At 45.0% G+C, this 22199-nt stretch overlaps 1 protein-coding gene across 1 annotated transcript in view; it reads right to left on the minus strand.

Moving 5' to 3' along the window:
- Window positions 1-22199, minus strand: part of LOC109868144 (NMDA receptor synaptonuclear signaling and neuronal migration factor-like) — a 53428-nt gene that overhangs the window by 22003 nt on the left and 9226 nt on the right. Inside the window, exons 2-5 of the mRNA XM_031802242.1 lie at window positions 11625-11686; window positions 10587-11381; window positions 10240-10306; window positions 6158-6163 (exon numbers count right to left, since the gene is read on the minus strand). Coding sequence (XP_031658102.1) covers window positions 6158-6163; window positions 10240-10306; window positions 10587-11381; window positions 11625-11686 — 930 coding nt within the window. The remainder of the gene's footprint in view (window positions 1-6157; window positions 6164-10239; window positions 10307-10586; window positions 11382-11624; window positions 11687-22199) is intronic.

Here is a 22199-nt window from a genome sequence, read left to right on the forward strand (position 1 = left end):
TACATAACCGTATATATCTACCTGCTGCTACATAACTGTATATATCTACCTGCTGCTACATAACCGTATATATGTACCTGTTGCTACATAACCGTATATATCTACCTGCTGCTACATAACCATATATATGTACATGTTGCTACATAACCGTATATATGTACCTGTTGCTACATAGCCGTATATATGTACCTGTTGCTACATAACCGTATATATGTACCTGTTGCTACATAACCGTATATATGTACCTGTTGCTACATAACCGTATATATGTACCTGTTGCTACATAACCGTATATATCTACCTGCTGCTACATAACCGTATATATGTACATGTTGCTACATAACCGTATATATGTACCTGTTGCTACATAACCGTATATATGTACCTGTTGCTACATAACCGTATATATGTACATGTTGCTACATAACCGTATATATGTACCTGTTGCTACATAACCGTATATATCTACCTGTTGCTACATAACCGTATATATCTACCTGCTGCTACATAACCGTATATATCTACCTGTTGCTACATAACCGTATATATCTACCTGTTGCTACATAACCGTATATATTGCCCTTTGTCAGATGTTTCTTACTAGATATGTTTGAACCAGTAGCCTAGATCAGTGGTTTCCAAACATTTTTTAGTCCCGTACCCCTACAAACATTCAACCTCCAGCTGCGTGCCCCCTCTAGCACCAGGGGCAGCACACTCTCAAATGGTGTTTTTTGCCATCATTGTAAGCCTGCCACACACACACACAATACAATACAATACATTTATTAAACATAAGAATGAGTTTTTGTTACAACCCGGCTCATGGGAAGTGACAAAGAGCTCTTATAGGACCAGGACACAAATAATAATATAATAATAATCAATAATTTTGCTCTTTATTTAGCCATCATACATATTAAACCTTATTTGTTCATCGAAAATTGTGAATAACTCACCACAGGTTAATGAGAAGGGTGTGCTTGAAAGGATGCACATAACCCATAATGGGTTGTATTGGAGAGTCTCAGTCTTAAATAATTTCCCACACACAGTCTGTGCCTGTATTTAGTTTTCATGCTAGTGAGGGCCGAGAATCCACTCTCGCATTAGGTACGTGGTTGCAAAGGGCATCAGTGTCTAAACAGCGTGATTTGCCAAGGCAGGATACTCTGAGCGCAGCCCTATCCAGAAATCTGGCAGTGGCTTCTGATTAAATTAAATTTTCACAGAACCGCTTGTTGAAATTTCAATGAGGCTCTCTTGTTCAGATATCGGTAAGTGGACTGGAGGCAGGGCATGAAAGAGATAACGAATCCAGTTGTTTGTGTCATGCGCTTCGGGAAAGTACCTGCGTAATTGCGCACCCAACTCACTCAGGTGCTTCAATATATCACATTTGACATTGTCCGTAAGCTTGAGTTCATTTGCACACAATAAATCATAGAATGATGGAAAGACCTGTGTGTTGTCCTTGTTAATGCAGACAGAGAAGAGCTCCAACGTCTTAATCATAGCCTCAATTATGTCCCACACATCGAATATAGTTGCAAAGAGTCCCTGTAATCCTAGACTCAGATAATTCAGGCGAGAAAAAACATCACCCAGGCCAATCGTGTGAGAAACTCATCATCATGCAAACGGTCAGACAAGGGAAAATGATGGTCAGTAAAGAAAACTTTAAGCTCGTCTCTCAGTTTTAAAAAACGTGTCAATCCTTTGCCCCTTGATAACCAGCACACTTCTGTATGTTGTTAAAGTGTTACATGGTCGCTGCACATATCATTGCATAATGCAGAAAATACACAAGAGTTCAGGGGCCTTGCTTTAACAAAGTTAAGCATTTTCACTGTAGTGTCCAAAACGTCTTTCAAGCTGTCAGGCATTCCCTTGGCAGCAAGAGCCTCTCAGTGGATGCTGCAGTGGAAACAAGTGTCACGCCCTGGTCGAAGTATTTTGTGTTTATCTTCAAGTATTGGGTCGGGCCAGGGTGTGGCATGGGGTTTTTGTATTGTTGTGTGTTTTGTCTTGGGGTTTTGGTGTTGGTATTGGGATTGTAGCTTAGTGGGGTATCTAGCAAAGTCTATGGCTGTCTGGAGTGGTTCTCAATCAGCGGCAGGTGTTTATCGTTGTCTCTGATTGGGAACCATATTTAGGCAGCCATATTCTTTGAGTGTTTCGTGGGTGATTGTCCTTCGTGTCTTTGTTCCTGTCACTGTGTTTTCACCAGATAGGGCTGTTTCGGTTTTCGTTACGTTTCCACGTTTGTTGTTTTTGTAGTTTTGTATTGATTCGTGTTTTACGTTTTTTGATTAAACATGGATCGCAATCTACACGCCGCATTTTGGTCCGACTCTCCTTCACCAAAAGAGGACCGTTACAACAAGTGGCTTCAGGAGCAACTGCTTGCACGCCCGTTACCACTCCACTATGTCTCCCTGGCATGGCTTTTGTGCCATCAGTACAGATACCAAAACATCTTGAACACCAAAGTCCATTTGATGTCACAAAGTTGTCCAGTACTTTAAAACGATCCTCTCCTGTTGTCCTGGTTTCCAGAAGAGGATGTCTTCCTTAGTTGACCCCCCATAAACGTAACAGACTTATACCAGGAGCTGTGCCAGGCCCGCCACGTCTGTTGACTCATCCAGCTGTAACGCATGTTTTGTTTCAAAATGTCTGCGCAAGAGTGAAGGTTTCATCGAGTTGTGAGATAGTACTTTTGCACATGTAACACACTGTGGCTGAGGAAAGGCACTACTCCCAATGTAAGTGAACCCCAAATCAATGTAGTTCTCATCATATTTGCAGCTTTTCGATGGTCCAACGTCCCTGTCTGTTGTTCGGTGCTTTCCCTGGGTACGGGGGGCAGTAGCTCTTCGGCTGCATCAGATTCACAACTGTCAGTGTCCATGCTAGCTGGGCAAACAACAAATGTGGAATTACTGATGCTAGCATTGGATGTGTTTGTGGAAGCAGAACAACGTGTGTTGTCGACAGGTGCAGGTGTAGTACCTCTCTGGTATGTGTCTCTATGGAGGCGGGCCTCACTAAATGGACTGTTTGAAAATGTGAAGAAAAATGTCTGTATAAAAAAAAGGACATGAATCACATTTTTATTTGGCGTACCCCCGACGCGTACCCCCGACGCGTACCCCAGTTTGGGGAATAGTTGGCCTAGATCAAAGAGAAAAATACAGAAGCCTTCTTCATGGACCAGCTTACAGCGTTACACCTCTTCATAGCTTTGAGTGACATTTCACTAACAACCAATATCATTGTGTGCTCTGTCTGTTTTCCCCTCTTAACTGCCAGCCTGTCGTTCCTTATTCATGCCATTCATTCTGTATAATAGCTCATTTCTAATATATAAACATTTCCTCTCCTCCCTTCACAACAACATGTCTAATGAAGACAGGGTCAAACATAGCTACCGCGTATGGGTGGAGAATTGTGAGACATGAGGATGACATATGAGAGAGAGAGAGAGAGAGAGAGATAGAGAGAGATCAGACTAGTTTTATATTGTGATTAAAACAGTGCTTTTTCAAACATTCCCTAACCCCTCAACCCTAAAAAAGAGCAAGCCTCATCACTATCGTTGCATGACGGATGGTATGAGTGTGAGCTGATAGAATGGAGAACAGAGACCAGCTCTCCTCTTTTTCTCTGCATGCCCACAGAAGAGACATGCAGCAGGTCGTCGGCTAATGAGAGGATGAAAGAGAAGGAGAAAACACCCCTCCGCCCACTCAGCCAGCTGGGGATGAGTCACCGGCTCTCCTCCCTCTGTCCTCTCTCTACCTCTGTCCTCTCTCTACCTCTGTCCTCTCTCTACCTCTGTCCTCTCTCTACCTCTGTCCTCTCTCTACCTCTGTCCTCTATCTACCTCTGTCCTCTATCTACCTCTGTCCTCTATCTACCTCTGTCCTCTCTCTACCTCTCTCCTCTCTCTACCTCTCTCCTCTCTCTACCTCTCTCCTCTCTCTACCTCTGTCCTCTCTCTACCTCTGTCCTCTCTCTACCTCTGTCCTCTCTCTACCTCTGTCCTCTTTCTACCTCTCTCCTCTCTCTACCTATGTCCTCTCTCTACCTCTGTCCTCTCTCTACCTCTGTCCTCTATCTACCTCTGTCCTCTTTCTACCTCTCTCCTCTCTCTACCTCTGTCCTCTTTCTACCTCTCTCCTCTCTCTACCTCTCTCCTCTCTCTACTTCTGTCCTCTCTCTACCTCTGTCCTCTCTCTACCTCTGTCCTCTCCCTTCATCTATCTCTCTATGCTGCTCACGCGCTGAGGGCCGATCCGATGCTCCTCCGGCGCTATCTATCCTTTTCTCCCTCATTCTCTCTCCCTCTGTGTATATTCTGATTGGGAGTCTTGTGTGCTGAAGGCTGCTCCAATGCACCCTGGTCCTCCCTCTCTTTTCCCATCTCTCCACTCTCCTCTTCCCACCTCACGTTCCCTCAATCTTCCTATCTCGTATCCTCCCTCTCTTCCCCATCTCCTCTCTGCTCCTACTCCCTCTCTCTCTCTACCTCTCCTCCTCTCCATCTCTCTCTCTTTCTCTCCACCTCTTCATGTCAAGACAGAGGGGATGGGGGTGTGTTGCTCCTCCATTAATTAGCTTCGTGCCACAGTGACTTTTTACTGCAGCAGCCTGGCATTGTGGGAAAACATCTGTCCGTTCATCCGTCTGCCCATCTGACGGACTCTGCCAGGGTAATGGGTTCACTCCCAAAGTCACCTGTCCAGTTAGCCTGGTTTGCATCGCTAACTATGCCTCATATACAGTAACCAAGCTCGTCGTGAGTTTTTAGCTACGTTAGCGCTGAGCTAGCCAGGTTCCATACTATTGTACAACCTCACCAGAGGAGGTTGGTGTGAGGAGCTATAGGAGGATGGGCTCATTGTAATGGCTGGAATGGAATAAATGAGAGATATGTTTCATTGTCACATACACTGGCTAGGTGGAGTGAAATACGCTTTTACTGTAGTGGGCTAAATCAGGGTCACACAGAGTGTTTCTAGTTTCTAGGTAGTCCTAAACAAATCTACTTTGAAAATAAAATATACACCATACATACATGGTTGTGAGCTTAAGAAAAATAAAGGATACCATGGCAGATATAGAGTTTAAATGTATTGCATAGAGTCTGCATCCCAATATTACAATTTAGATACTTTTTTCTCTCACTTATAGTAATAACGTCATGGTGCCTCATGCTATTTTCTACCCCTCCTGGGAGTCTACATCTATTCTATTGATAATGGCTGGGGAGAGTCAGCAAGTACTGGAGCACAGCAGCACACCCTGACCAGCCAGGAACACAGTAGGTACCTCTGGATGACTTCAGCCGAATCCAGCTCCCTCTCTCTCCTCTTTCTCTGCACAAATCCCCGGAAAGCCCTGCCGGGACGTGGCACAGAATGAAAGGATGAGAGGGAGAATGCTGGCTTAGCACGAGGTGAGAGATGTAGCGCAAGAGGAAGAGGAGGGGAGGCGGGGGGTATTGGCAGGGTTCAGCCACAGTACTCTGGGGCATGTAGCTGTAACGGCTAGGTTTGCATCATGGGGATTTGGGATGCTGGCTCTTTGTTTGAGTTAGTTAAAGGAGGTTAGCGTCAGAAGTTAGGGCCAGCTGGGGTTTAGCTGAAGAGCTGATCATGTGGGTTAGTTGGAGGTATCAAGCAGCCAGAGGTGAGGGAGAACAGTGCAGCAGCCAGATCAGTCTGCATCTTGCAGCTGGGTTTGTGTTATTAGCTGTCTGTCTGTGCCAGTCGCCCCAGGGTCTTCTTGCAGTGTGGATTAGAGCTAAGTTTAGCTGCAGTGACAGGGCTCAGGACGGCTCAGCGCACAGAGGCCCTTTTCCATGGCTTGGTTTTGGGGTTGGCTAAAGGCTCAGTTGCAGTCAGTTGCAGTGGATTAGTGAAGGTTTCAGTCAGTGGCATGGGTTTGTTTTGCATAGGGGTTCAGCTAACTACAACGGCTATGTCTGGGTTGTAGTGGGTTAGGACATGATTTCACTGTTGGTAGAGCACTCAGCCCAGGGAAACACTCAGCCCAGGGAAGGGTTACAGGTCATGGGGTTAAAGGTCATAGGGTTAAGGGGGTTTAAGAGCGGGAGGGAAGCTAGATTCAACAGGTCAAAGATACTCACGATATCCTGCAGTGGGTCAGAGAAAGAAGTGCATGAAAGAGAAAGAGAGAGAAAGACATTAACATCCTATAGGTCTATTACAACGTGTGTGTATTAAAGGAGAGAGGAAGCATTATGCGAGAGAGAGAGAGAGAGAGAATATTGTAGCTTATTCTGGATGTTGAGTCCCAGTGACATCCCATCTAGCACATAATGTTCTGAGAACCATATGTTTCTTAGATCTTGGTGAGAGCGTAGTTGTCCTATGGTTATTTTGCATACAACCTTCCCACAACATTCTGGGAAACATGCAGGATAGTTGCTTGACTCAGCGTATTTAAGGATCTTTTATATTTTTTAGGTATTTCATTTAACAGGACATTTCCTAAAAGTTCAAACATGGTTACATGTTTGAACTTGGTTAATGTTTTGGTTTGAAATTGGGAATGTTTTCAAATAGTTCAGAGAATGTTAAGAAATGACATTCTTCTGTTGGAATTTCAGTACTTCAGCATAACGTTTCATACAGCTTTCCTCAGGGTTCTATTTAAAACCAGTTAAATGTAACTGAATGTAATCTAAAATGTAATCTACATAATCCCCAAAAGTAATTAGTTATCATGAGAGGGCCATAAACAATAAGTAGTAATGCTTCATACGCCAAGAAAAGTTAAAATCTCACCTTTCTGGGGGGTTTTTGGAATACATTGCTGAGATGTAGTCCCTTTTGAGGATACAAGCTCAAGTACACAGTACAAATATGATTAAAATATTCAATATTTGATGATGTATTTCCTATTCAACAAAACTGTATAAGGCTTCAAATTACTTATATGCTTTCCAAATATAGTATAATCAAATTATAAAACAACTAACTATAAGATTTCACTTTCCTTATAACTGTAAAATACATATTTGTATGTTTAGTGTTATCGAAAATGTCTCTCTTGATCAAAACGTCTGCCCCTATTACTATGGACACCTCACAGAGCTCTAGTGTGTTAGGAACTTGCCTATCGTCTCATATTAATCTGGTCCCTCTATGACAAACAGAGAGTGTTTTTGATTAAAATCAGCGTAACGTTTGTCTGTAGGTTTCCTCATGGTTTTACTTAATGTCATGGTCTCAGAACGTTAAGAACATGTTCCATAAGAAACGCAAGAAAGCATTAGTAATGTTAAAATAACAAAACTCTCTCTATCCTCTGTCTTGTTAAGTGTGTTCAGGTGTGTTGGCGCGCCCACTAATTGTCCACACCTGATCTTAATGAGGGCTTGTTTCCTTTGAAATGGGGTCTGTTTGAATAGACTAAAATAAACAGCTTTTTATGATGCCTTACTTGCTCCATCCTGGTGGCGCGGTGGACTAATTCCAAGGGTAAAGAACAGAAGATCATAGGTTTGAAACTCACTGATGCTGTGTCACAATAAAAAATAAAAAATTGTGTTTGCATAATTAATGCCTAAGCAAAAAATTTCCATGGGTCCTATCTGTGCTTGGAGTTTAAAACAATTAGCCCAAACTAAGCTAACATGTTCTCAGAACATTAATAAAACCTCCCAGGGAACCATAGTGAAACATTCTCAGAACCTTCCTCTAACATTTCCGCTCCCAGATCAGGCGAAATTTTCACTTCCGTTCTCAGAAGGTTTAAAAAACGTTCAGTTTTACCAGTCAGGAAACGTAGTTCCCAGAGCCAATGGGAAATGAAAAATGTACGTTCCCACAACTTCCAAGGAACCAAATGTGCTAGCTGGGATGTCAGTGTGTTCCCAGAGAGACAGGTGTTCAGTTGTTAGCAGGGCTAGCACCTGCACAAGCATCTGTCCCTAAGGTCACACTGATTCACTGTAACTTACTGTAGACAACTGTGGCTTGTTGTGGGAGATATTATGTATGTGAATGTGTGTGGGTGTGCACTAGTCTATGTACATATATGTGTGTGGGTGTGCACTAGTCTATGTACATATATGTGTGTGGGTGTGCACTAGTCTATGTACATATATGTGTGTGGGTGTGCACTAGTCTATGTACATATATGTGTGTGGGTGTGCACTAGTCTATGTACATATATGTGTGTGGGTGTACACTAGTCTATGTACATATATGTGTGTGGGTGTGCACTAGTCTATGTACATATATGTGTGTGGGTGTGCACTAGTCTATGTACATATATGTGTGTGGGTGTGCACTAGTCTATGTACATATGTGTGTGGGTGTGCACTAGTCTATGTACATATGTGTGTGGGTGTGCACTAGTCTATGTACATATATGTGTGTGGGTGTGCACTAGTCTATGTACATATATGTGTGTGGGTGTGCACTAGTCTATGTACATATATGTGTGTGGGTGTGCACTAGTCTATGTACATATATGTGTGTGGGTGTGCACTAGTCTATGTACATATATGTGTGTGGGTGTACACTAGTCTATGTACATATATGTGTGTGGGTGTGCACTAGTCTATGTACATATATGTGTGTGGGTGTGCACTAGTCTATGTACATATATGTGTGTGGGGTGTGCACTAGTCTATGTACATATATGTGTGTGGGTGTGCACTAGTCTATGTACATATATGTGTGTGGGTGTGCACTAGTCTATGTACATATATGTGTGTGGGTGTGCACTAGTCTATGTACATATATGTGTGTGGGTGTGCACTAGTCTATGTACATATATGTGTGTGGGTGTGCACTAGTCTATGTACATATATGTGTGTGGGTGTGCACTAGTCTATGTACATATATGTGTGTGGGTGTGCACTAGTCTATGTACATATATGTGTGTGGGTGTGCACTAGTCTATGTACATATATGTGTGTGGGTGTGCACTAGTCTATGTACATATATGTGTGTGGGTGTGCACTAGTCTATGTACATATATGTGTGTGGGTGTGCACTAGTCTATGTACATATATGTGTGTGGGTGTGCACTAGTCTATGTACATATATGTGTGTGGGTGTGCACTAGTCTATGTACATATATGTGTGTGGGTGTGCACTAGTCTATGTACATATATGTGTGTGGGTGTGCACTAGTCTATGTACATATATGTGTGTGGGTGTGCACTAGTCTATGTACATATATGTGTGTGGGTGTACACTAGTCTATGTACATATATGTGTGTGGGTGTGCACTAGTCTATGTACATATATGTGTGTGGGTGTGCACTAGTCTATGTACATATATGTGTGTGGGTGTACACTAGTCTATGTACATATATGTGTGTGGGTGTGCACTAGTCTATGTACATATATGTGTGTGGGTGTACACTAGTCTATGTACATATATGTGTGTGGGTGTGCACTAGTCTATGTACATATATGTGTGTGGGTGTGCACTAGTCTATGTACATATATGTGTGTGGGTGTACACTAGTCTATGTACATATATGTGTGTGGGTGTGCACTAGTCTATGTACATATATGTGTGTGGGTGTGCACTAGTCTATGTACATATATGTGTGTGGGTGTACACTAGTCTATGTACATATATGTGTGTGGGTGTGCACTAGTCTATGTACATATATGTGTGTGGGTGTGCACTAGTCTATGTACATATATGTGTGTGGGTGTACACTAGTCTATGTACATATATGTGTGTGGGTGTGCACTAGTCTATGTACATATATGTGTGTGGGTGTGCACTAGTCTATGTACATATATGTGTGTGGGTGTGCACTAGTCTATGTACATATATGTGTGTGGGTGTGCACTAGTCTATGTACATATATGTGTGTGGGTGTGCACTAGTCTATGTACATATATGTGTGTGGGTGTACACTAGTCTATGTACATATATGTGTGTGGGTGTGCACTAGTCTATGTACATATATGTGTGTGGGTGTGCACTAGTCTATGTACATATATGTGTGTGTCTAACTGTTTGGTCCTCTATGTGGTATGTTTGCTTGATAATATTATATGTGTGTATATGTGTGTGTGTGTGTGTGTGTGTGTGTGTGTGTGTGTGTGTGTGTGTGTGTGTGTGTGTGTGTGTGTGTGTGTGTGTGTGTGTGTTTGTGTGTGTGTGTGTGTGTGTGTGTGTGTGTGTGTGTGTGTGTGTGTGTGTGTGTGTGTGTGAGGCCTGGGTACTCACGCCTGCATGGTGGTAGAAGCAGTCTGAAAGCTGAACATATTTTCTTTTGGGTACCAGTTGTTGTCCTCTGTGGCGAGAGAGATAATGAATGGAAGTTACAGTAGCAGCCAGCCACATAGTGTGTATGTTTTTAAAAGCTTTATAGCAACGATAGGAAACCTCAAAGGGCACAGCACCAGTCCACTCCACAGAGGGAGAGAGGGAGACACACAGGGAGAGAGAGCAGAGGAGAGACGAAGAGTCAGAAATACAGACCACGCCACAATCCAACTAACATCGACCCCCCCTTCACCACACAACCCCCTTTGGATTTCAGCGCCTCTCCCTCTCTGTCTCCCCCGGCTCACCTCTCTCCAGCCCAGTCATCCGGTCCACACTCCACATCCTCTCAAGGAGTCTGTGTTGCTTGCCTGCCTCGCGGGAGCTCTCTAGATCCAGGGAGCCCTGGCTACGGGATGGAGCCCCGCTAGAGTCCAAGGCCATGTTGAGGCTGCAGTCCTCCCGCGAGCCCCCCTTTCCCCCCTCACCCCAGCTGCGGATGTTGTGGGCGCTGACCGAGCTTGACAGGGGCTGCTGGGACAGGTGGTGGTGGCTGCCATGGTGACCATGGTGGGCAGCACCCCCGCCGGTAACAGCCAGGGTGTGGTGGTTGCTGCTGCTGCCGCCGGCAACAGGGTTGCCGTGACGATGGCTCCCATCGTCGCGATGAGTGTTGCCACGGTGTCCATGGCGAAGGTGGTGCTGGGTGGGGGAGGAGGTGGAGGAGGGGGAGGTGGAGGGCTGGACCAGGGTCGACGCCCCCTTCAGCACTTCCAGCTCCAGGCTCTCCTTGCTGCCCCGGTTGCTACCCAGCATACTGTGCTCTCCGGTGATGGTGTAGACACGGGCAGGCTGCAGGGCACACTCCACACACTTCTGCTGGTCCTCTTCGGCTGAGAAGCTGCGCTCCAGAGACAGGCGGGTCTTGGTGGTGGTGATGGAGGGGGGCGGGGGCTGGAGGTGGCCCAGCGGAGATTTCACCAGGCTGGACTCAGGGAGGGCTGGAGAACCCCCGTGGGGATATGGATGGTTGTTGTTGTGGTGACGGACACCACCAGGGGAGTCAGAGTCTGGGCCCACAAACGTGTCAGACAGGAGATGGGCTGCAAGGTGAAGCAGAAAGAGAGAGAGAGATGGAGGAGTTACAGAATAAGACAAATAGAAATCGAGAGCAGATAGGACAGAAAATAGGAGAGTGGAACATTATCCTCCATCAGTGATTTACATATCAATTAGAGGATAGAGTAAATATGCTGTTACAAAAGAAAAGAGAGAAAAGCACATGAGGAAAATGAACAGAAAAATGGAGGGAGAACAAACGGTGGCAGTTAGGGAGGGATGCTGACCTGATCCGTTTTGGTTCTCAGGGTGTGTGTGGGACAGGTACTCTCCAAATGCTCGCGCTGCTCTGTAGAGACACACACATGACACACTCTGATGTCAACACATGAGTGACAGGGAGAGAGAAAGATAAGAAGATTGTTGTTTTTGTTTACTTAATCGCCTGCTTTATAGGTGTGTGCCACCCACAGTTTACAATGTAGCTGTTTATCTCTCAACTCCAGGCAGGCTCAGAGAGATAGAGAGAGAGGGGGGGGGGGGGGAGAGAGAGGGGGGGGGGGGAGAGAGAGAGAGAGAGAGAGAGAGAGAGAGAGAGAGAGAGAGAGAGAGAGAGAGAGAGAGAGAGAGAGAGAGAGAGAGAGAGAGAGAGAGAGAGAGAGAGGAGAGAGAGAGAGAGAGAGAGAGAGAGAGAGAGAGAGAGAGAGAGAGAGAGAGAGAGAGAGAGAGAGAGAGAGAGGGGGGGGGGGGGGGGAGGAGAGAGAGAGAGAGGGGGGGAGAGAGAGAGGAGAGAGAGAGAGAGGGGGGGGGAGAGAGAGAGAGAGAGAGAGAGGGGGAGGAGAGAGAGAGGAGAGAGAGAGAGGGGGAGAGAGAGAGGAGAGAGAGAGAGAGAGAGAGAGAGAGAGAGAGAGAGGGGAGAGGAGAGAGAGGGGGGAGAGGAGAGAGAGAGGAGAGAGAGAGCGAGAGAGAGAGAGTGGTTGAAAAACAAGTTTTAATGACTCCAACCTAAGTACAGTATATGTAAACTTCCGACTTCAACTGTATATATATATATTGGAGTCATTAAAACTAGTTTTTCAACCACTCCCCCTGGATATTAATTTCTATGTGTGGATTTGCAAGTCCGTCTTTTCATGGTTGTCAATATGAATAACGTGTGGTTGTTCTTGTGTGAGTGGCTTTGCGTACATGTGTATTTTATATTCTCAGAGAAGAAAGCTGGCGAGGGCCTTATCCCCGAGTTGAGGGGGCCGACAGGAAGTGATGTTGCTTTATAGGATCGTCCCTGGCTCTAATCCATCTCCCTGTCGGAAGCAGGTCTAGAGATTCAGCCCTGTTACACACAAATATATATATATATATACAGTTGAAGAAGGAAGGTTACATACACTTCTATATATATATATATATATATATATATACAGTGCCTTGCGAAAGTTTTCGGCCCCCTTGAACTTTGCGACCTTTTGCCACATTTCAGGCTTCAAACATAAAGATATAAACTGTATTTTTTTGTGAAGAATCAACAACAAGTGGGACACAATCATGAAGTGGAACGACATTTATTGGATATTTCAAACTTTTTTAACATTTCAAAAACTGAAGAATTGGGTGAGCAATGTATTTGGCTAAGGTGTATGTAAACTTCCGACTTCAACTGTATATATACTGTATACTGTATATATATATATATATATATATATATATAGGGGGTTGCCATGATAGGGGGTTGCCATGATATATCAGATAAATACACATTCGACATTACAATAAAATTTGCTTTAAAACTGCCACATTTTCTTTGCACCCTGTCGTGACGTTGTATTAGTTAATGTGACGACTGACGACTGTTGTTCATCGAATGATTAAAAGGTTCTAATTGCGTGATTAACTGAATCAAGCAAATATTAACTCATTAACCTGGGGCACCATGGGAACACTAGTTTTAATTGAGTTTCTATTTCCCAAATTAACTCAAAGAATATCAGAATATCGATTTTACAACAGCCGCTAATTAACCAGTTACCTCTACAATCTCGTTCTGAACGTCATATAGTCTGTGAATCTGCACGGACCCGGGTCTCACCAATGAGTTCGTACCACGCCAATCTTAGTTGAATATTTATTTACGAGAAAGCTAAAATGATGATAAAAGATACACATAGACAAAACACAGTCTAGGCTATTGATTAGAACTTAGTATAATGGGCCAACACACTGCGGGCCAACACACTGCGTGTTACCCAAAATGGGGATTTCAAAAGGAGAGAGAAAAAAGAAAGTACACAAGAAAAATATACATTTGGGTGAATTTGTCAGCTATGCTATTCTAACCCTAGCCTTGCCCCAAACTGCCGTTCTTATGGGTCAGAATATAATGATGTAATTACTTGGGGAGGACCTCCAAGGATTCTCTGCGTGGACTGTTCAGGCTGCTCGATGACGCACTTCCCCGGCACACCTTTCTGGTCATCCTCATGATGTCAGCGTCCTTTTGGCTTAGGAGTCTGTTCCCTCACCCTTGCTCTGGAAGGGGTCTTCTGAGGACAGACAGCTCTGTAGCTCAGAGCTCACAGCATAGGGATGAAACCGTTTAGATACCACGATTCGCTGGGATTGGATGCTAGGGGGTCCAGCTTGAATCCACCCGCTTAGACACAGCTACTCATGTGTAGCTTAGGTAGAAAAATATATATTTGTCTTCAAACTTGTGTTGCGTTCCGGGTTCGTTGACTTTTTAGACCTTGGCTGCAGCTTGGGTCACGTAGTCTTCTCTGTAAATTCTTTACTCACAGGTTTTATACCCTCGGGTCAGAGGTGGGCGTAACCGCCTTTAGGGCAATTCTCTGGGCGTACCAAGTTAATGAGGGCAAGGTCTAGATTTTACTCAGATACGATTTTAGACGACTAACTTCACATTTCATCTTCCCCAAAACATTCTCTTTGATTTGGATATTTTCCATACAACGTACAATGTATAAACATCAAACATATACTAGGAAAACTCTTCACATTACAATGTTTTCGTAATAACGTCATCTATTAACCTTTAATAACAAAACAAAAATGACATACATTTTTATATTCCATCTATCATCATGACCACCATTGTGGCTGACGGAACCATTGTTCCAAAGTCCCTTTATTTCATGTTTAATGTTCTGAGGCTGGTTCTCCATAGTAACAGGACAAAGACATTTGTCTGTGGCCTGAGATTTACCAGGGGCGTGAGGGGTCATAAAACCCCCACATCTTCAGACCCCTAGAACTCTCCTCCTCTGTTGGGGTTGAGAGATAATCTGTAGGGTTGTGGTCTCCTGTAACCTGACCTGATCAGGACAGTCATGACAACCCTATAACATTATATGTATAATTCGAGATAATAAGCCTTAAATGTGCAAAATTCTCTCCACCAACAAGAGAGGTGTGAACAGTTTGTGTCATGAACAGTGCTTGTGCCCATAGAAATAGACGTTGCGCATGCGCCTAGGGATGGCACCGGATGTTGCCCAATGCTGGAAGGGGTCCCCGAGTGGCTCAGTTGCTAGAGCATGGTGTAACGCTATTCATCATCTGAAGAAGAGGAATCATCGGACCAAAGCGCAGCTTGCTAAGTGTTCATGCTTGTTTTATTAAAACTGAATACTATAACAAAATAACAATAACCGAAACAGTCCTGAAAGGTGCAAAACACTAAACAGAAATTAACTACCCACAAAAACCCTGTGGGAAAAATCTACCTAAATATAGTTCCCAATCAGAGACAACAATAGACAGCTGTCCCTGATTGAGAACCATACCCGGCCAAAACAAAGAAATACAAAAACATAGAAAAAGGAACATAGAATTCCCACCCAAATCACACCCTGACCAAACCAAAATATAGAGACATGAAAAGCTCTAAGGTCAGTGACAGGTCGTGACGTTCCCCCCCCCCCCCCCCGCAAAAACTGAACCTATAGGGGAGGGTCTGGGTGGGCATTTCTCCACGGTGGCGGCTCTGGTGAGGGACATAGACCCCGCCCCACCTCTGGCTTGGCCCACTTAGGTGGCACCTCTAGAGCGGGGACCCTCGCCGCCGACCCCAGACTGGGGACCCTCGTAGCGGGCCCCGGACTGGGCACCCTCGTAGAGAGCCCCGGACTGGAGGGCGTCGCTGGAAGATCCGGACTGAAGGGCGCCTCTGGAGGCTCCGGACTGGAGGGCGCCTCTGGATGCTCCGGACTGAAGGGCGCCTCTGGATGCTCCGGACCGAAGGGCGCCTCTGGAAGATCCGGACTGAAGGGCGCCTCTGGAGGCTCCGGACTGAAGGGCGCCTCTGGAAGATCCGGACTGAAGTGCGCCTCTGGATGCTCCGGACTGAAGGGCGCCTCTGGAGGCTCCGGACTGAAGGGCGCCTCTGGATGCTCTGGACTGAAGGGCGCCTCTGGAAGCTCCGGACTGAAGGGCGCCTCTGGAGGGAGGAGACGGGAGACAGTCTGGTGCGTGGGGCTGCCACAGGGCCCACCAGGCTGGGGAGACCTACAGGAGGCCTGGTGCTTGGAGGAGGCACCGGATGAACCAGGCTGTGGGGGAGCACTGGAGCTCTGGTGCGCAGCCTTGGCACCACTCCTCCAGGCTGAATGCCCACTTTAGCCCGGCCCCTCCAGAGTGCAGGCACAGGTCGAACCGGGCTGTGGGGGAGCACTGGAGATCTGGTGCTTAACACTCGCACCTCTCCTGTCTCCAGGGTCCCTGTCCGTCCAATATCTCCTCCCAAGTCCAGGAATCCTGAACCCTCTGCTCCTCTTTACCACGCTGCTTGGTCCGTTTGTGGTGGGTAGTTCTGTAACGGTATTCGTCGTCTGAAGAAGAGGAATCATCAGATCAAATCGCAGCGTGGTAAGTGTTCATGCTTGTTTTATTAAAACTGAACACTATAACAAAATAACAAAGGGAATAACCGAAACAGTCCTGAAAAAACACAGAATGCCCACCCAAATCACACCCTGACCAAACCGAAATAGAGACATAAAAAGCTCTAAGGTCACGCCCTGGCCATAGAGAGGCTTTTTATTCTCAATTTTGGTTAGGCCAGGGTGTGACTAGGGTGGGCATTCTATGTTCTTTTTTCTATGTTTTTGTATTTCTTGGTTTTTGGCCAGGTATGGTTCTCAATCAGAGACAGCTGTCTGTCATTGTCTCTGATTGAGAACCATATTTAGGTAGCCTTTTCCCACCTGTGGTTTGTGGGTAGTTGTTTTCTGTGTCTGTGTTTCACCATACAGAACTGTTTCGATTTTCATTGTTTCACGTTGGTTATTTTGTATTCAGTGTTCAGTTATATTTTATTAAAATGGACACTTACCATGCTGCGTTTTGGTCCGATCTTTAATACTCATCAGATGAAGAAGATCATTAGACATGGTGCTTGCAACGCCAGGTTTGTAGATCCGATTCCCACAGGGAACCGGTATGGAGGGGAAAAATGATGAAATGTATGCATTTACTGTAAGTAGCTCTGGATAAGAACATTTGCTAAATTAATAAAAATTCTAAGGTTTGGCAACCCCTGTACTAACACATCGCTTATTAGCTGCTACACATTAACTCCAGGATTTAAAACTATAGTTTAATTCTTACAGAGGGACCTATTAGCAGAAAAAGTATTTTATTATCAATAGGTAAATAAATAACTTTGGTTTACAGAACTATTTTGTTTTGCAGTTTCACAGCTAATTTCCTTCAATTGTAATTGCCATGGGGGGGTGGTGAGAAGTGTTGGCAGTTTAAAGCTACATGACTTATGGCATGTTAATATGATTTCTGAGTGAGAGTGACTAACAAAATCCATGGGGGTACCCTGGAGGTCAGGGCACGTCCCGCCAGATTACAGTAGATAGCTGATGATCACTGTAGATAGCTGATGATTACTGTAGATAGCTGATGATCACTGTAGATAGCTGATGATTACTGTAGTTAGCTGATGATCACTGCAGATAGCTGATGATCACTGTAGTTAGCTGATGATCACTGTAGTTAGCTGATGATCACTGTAGATAGCTGATGATCACTGTAGATTGCTGATGATCACTGTAGTTAGCTGATGATCACTGTAGATAGCTGATGATCACTGTAGTTAGCTGATGATCACTGTAGATAGCTGATGATCACTGTAGATAGCTGATGATCACTGTAGATAGCTGATGATCACTGTAGATAGCTGGCTAGTCTAAGTAGTCTTGTTTTCCTACACACCTGGTTCTCATTTCCCTCATTGCGTGTTGTGTATTTAACCCTCTGTTCCCCCCATGTCTTTGTGTGGTACTGTGTATTGTAAGTGCTTGTGCACATGCTGACTGGTGCGCCACGGGTTTTGTACCCATGTCTTGTTATTCTTTATGTCGTTGGTTTTTGCAATTAAACTGCTCCGGCTATTACCTAGTTCTGCTCTCCTGCATCTGACTTCCCTGCCACCGGTTACGCACCTCTTACACATGGACTAATCTGTGACTGTCCGTGAGTGACATATAACAATAGGAAAACTGATGATGCACAACCAAGTTTCGAAATTGCACCTTGTGTATTCTACTATTCTAACGCTCATCAGTAAGTTGAGACCACGACTGAGTCCCCGAAAAATCTATAAATATACAGTACATGTCAAATAAATTACCGAAGTCATATGCAGCTACAGGCCTGCTATATGTGCAAGCTACACACAACCTCTAGACGCAGTCACGAATAGACAATGTCCAATCTTGATCTCCATCTCACATGCAAAGCTCCGCTAACACGTAACACTGCCAGAATTCAGAAGACTAAATAAAGTAGTGCTCACCAGAATGCTGTCTTCCATTCATAGAATGGATGCATTAGTAATCTAGCTAACACCTGTAAAGTTGTCTGTTTCATTTAGGGACCTGAGGGAAAACGCAATAACTCCAAAACAGTGGAAAAATGTCCACGTCATCAGTTTAACAGGCTTTAAGCAAATGAAAAGCTGAGAAAATGACAAAACACGTTTCTGATAAGACTTCAGTTCCACTTCGGTGCATGTTTTATTAGGGTAAAATACTGTCTGCATAACAGTGTCAAAGATAACAAATTACAAGCTCATTCACATTTTCTCAAGAGATGCTGAAAGAAAGAAATCACATTTCTCCACTCCACACTGTTCCCAAGACAATGAAAATGTGTTGAATAATTGCACTGCAAGTAATGCATAATTCTGCAGGAGTTCATATGATATTACACTACATGTGAGAGGATATAGGCCTACAGTCAGTGTCCAGATTTCAATTACTATTCCATTTGACCCATATAGCCTACTTAAATTATAAATATTCTGTTTATTCATGGATACAGGGATACTCATGAGCGGGATATCAAAGGTGCTTGTAAACAGCTTATCCCGAATAAGATCTTAGGCGGGATATGAGCTACTATCCGGAATACTGTCTACATGGAAACGTGGTCATTGTTTCAAGCAAAGCGGGCGCACAATGGGCTACTGGTCAGATTCGGGGGCAATTGATCAACTGCGCTATCCATGGTGCTGAATCTCTGCCTAGGTCTGTTTGTTTAGTGGAGAATTTGATGTTCCCTGTGACTATCACCACAAAAAGTGGTTTATCATGAAGGAAAAACTGTCATAACCTTCCCAAATTCCAACTATAGCCAGGTGCAAGGGGAGAGAAAAGCCACCTGACATCTTCCTAAGGTAGGCTAAAACTAATTTAATTTTCACTAGACCTCATCATATTTGACCAGTCGGCCAACAGCCTAGGCTACATTAAAACTAGGCTACATCAACAAAACTTTGAGTTGATTAAATGTAAACAAATACATAAAGAAAACATTAGATTCATGTGTAGCCTATATTTCTACAATTACAATGCTATAATCATGTCAGATTTTTACACTGGTATTATATGCTTTTATATGCTGAAACCGGTATTCCGGAATACCAGGAGATCTCCTACAGAACATTCCCTAGGACTGCCTTGAAGCCTTAAGTATGAGAGACAGAGAGAAAAGCTTCCTCTCTTCTCCTCCCTTTCTCTCCCCCTTAGTGTTTCCTCAGTCAAAAGGATCCACTTCAGAGCCCCTCTGTGGTACTGTAGATGTCATACTGCTTTAAGCTCTTCCACACAACAGTCACAGTCTGGTTCTCTGGGTTTGTGGGTGTCACCAGTAAAGGAGTGGCTCGACATGTGCACTGCCAAACGGCTCCCGTGCACATGTAAAAATAACCCTGCAAGCATGTGTCAATGTGATTCCGTCACTGCACTTTCCTCCTTCCTCTCTGGCTAAACAGTAGCATCCTCCCTGGAATGCTGTTTGTGTGTCTGTGTCTATGTTTGTGGATGCGTGTGTGTATGTGCCCATTCACATGCGCGTGTGTGTTAGCGAGTGCACTTCGTCATGGTGTGATTAGTCAGGCCTGCTGGGAGCTGTGTGAATAAAACTAGTCTGATGTTATGGGTAATTACTCCTTCCCTTCTGAAGCTTCTGAATACTTTTTCATTTTTCCCTTTTTTATTATTCAGCAGCTCGGAGCTTTGATTAAAATCAACAACAGGATGCACACAGTGGTCTGGGAGATACACATCATCCATAAAACATGAGACAAAAACAGAGGAGACAGAGAGAGCAAACTGCCTCCCCATCGCCATCTCTCTCTCTCTCTCTCTCTCTCTCTCTCCTCTCTCTCTCGCCCTCTCTCTCTCTCTCTTTCTCCTCTCTCTCTCGCCCTCTCTCCCTCTCTCTCTCTCTCTTTCTCCTCTCTCTCTCGCCCTCTCTCTCTCCCTCTCTCTCTCTCTCTCTCTCTCCTCTCTCTCTCTCCTCTCTCTCTCGCCCTCTCTCTCTCTCTCTCCTCTCTCTCTCGCCCTCTCTCCCTCTCTCTCTCTCCTCTCTCTCTCGCCCTCTCTCTCTCTCTCTCTTTCTCCTCTCTCTCGCCCTCTCTCTCTCTCTCTCTCTCCTCTCTCTCTCACCCTCTCTCCCTCTCTCTCTCTCTCCCTCTCTCTCTCTCTCTCTCTCTCGCTCTCTCTCTCGCATGTGAGAATGATAAGCGCAATGTCATTTGCGAACTGCAGCCACTTAATGATTTCAAATCAAACCAAACTTTAGTTGTCACATGAGCCGAATATAACAACTTTACCGTGAAATGCTTACTTACAAGCCCTTAACCAACAGTGCAGTTCAAGAAGAGTTAAGAAAATATTTACCAAGTAGACTAAAATAAAAAGTAATAATAAAAAGTAACACAATAGGAATAACAATAATGAGGCTATATACAGGGGACACCGGTACCGAGTCAGTGTGCAGAGGTACAGGCTAGTTGAGGTAACCTGTACATGTAGGTGGGGGCCAAGTGACTATGCATTAATAATAAACAGCGAGTAGCAGCAGTGTACAAAAGGGAGGGGGAGGTCAATGTAAATTGTCCTGTGGCGATTTTATGAATTGTTGGCTTGGGGGGTAGAAGCTGCTGAGGAGCCTGGCGCTCCGGTACCGCTTGCGTGCGGTAGCAGAGAAAACAGTCTATAACTTGGGTCTCTGACAATTGTATGGGCTTTCCTCTGACACCACCTATTGTATAGGTCCTGGATGGCAGGAAGCTTGGCCCCAGTGATGTACTGAGCCATTCGCACTACCCTCTGTAGCGCCTTACGGTCAGATGCCGAGCAGTTGCCATACCAGGTGGTGATGCAACTGGTCAGGATGCTCTCGTTGGTGCAACTGTAGAACCTTTTGAGGATCTGGAGACCCATGCCAAATCTTTTCAGTCACCTGAGGGGGAAAAGGTTTTGTCGTGCCCTCTTCACGACTGTCTTGGTGTGTTTGGACCATGATAGTTCGTTGGTGATGTGGACACCAAGGAACTTGAAACTCTCGACCAGCTCCACTACAGCCCTGTCGATGTTAATGGGGGCCTGTTCGGTCCGCCTTTTCCTGTTGTCCACGATCAGCTCCTTTGTCTTGCGCACATTGAGGGAGAGGTTGTTGTCCTGGCACCACACTACAAGTTCTTTGACCTCCTCCCTATAGGCCGTCTCATCATTGTCGGTGATCAGGCCTACCACTGTTGTGTCGTCATCAAACTTAATGATGGTGTTGGAGTCGTGTTTGGCCACGCAGTCGTGGGTGAACAGGGAATACAGGAGGGGACTAAGTACACACCACTGAGGGGCTCCAGTGTTGAGTATCAGCGAGGCAGACGTGTTGTTGCCTACCCTCACCACTTGGGTGAGGAAGTCCAGGGTCCAGTTGCAGAGGGAGGTGTTTAGTCCCAGAGTCCTTAGCTTAGTGATGAGCTTCGTGGGCACTATGGTGTTGAACGCTGAGCTGTAGTCAATTAACAGCATTCTCACATAGGTGTTCCTTTTGTCCAGGTGGGAAAGGGCAGTGTGGAGTGCGATTGAGATTGCGTCATCTGTGGATCTGTTGGGGCGGTATGTGAATTGGAGTGGGTCTAGGGTGTCCGGGAGGATGCTGCTGATGTGAGCCATGACCAGCCTTTTCAAAGCACTTCATGACTATCGACGTGAGTGCCATGGGGCGGTAATCATTTAGGCAGGTAACCTTCGCTTCCTTGGGCACAGGGACTATGGTGGTCTGCTTGAAACATGTATGTATTACAGACTCAGTCAGGGAGAGGTTGAAAATGTCAGTGAAGACACTTGACAGTTGGTCTGCGCATGCTTTGAGTACACGTCCTGGTAATCCATCTGGCCCAGCGGCTTTATGAATGTTGACTTGTTTAAAGGTTTTGTTCACATCGGCTACCGACAGCGTTATCACACAGTCATCCAAAACAGCTGGTGCTCTTGTGCATGCTTCAGTGTTGCTTGCCTAGAAGCGAGCATAAAAGGCATTGA

Source organism: Oncorhynchus kisutch, linkage group LG23, assembly GCF_002021735.2.
Source record: "Oncorhynchus kisutch isolate 150728-3 linkage group LG23, Okis_V2, whole genome shotgun sequence".
Lineage (NCBI taxonomy): Eukaryota > Metazoa > Chordata > Actinopteri > Salmoniformes > Salmonidae > Oncorhynchus > Oncorhynchus kisutch.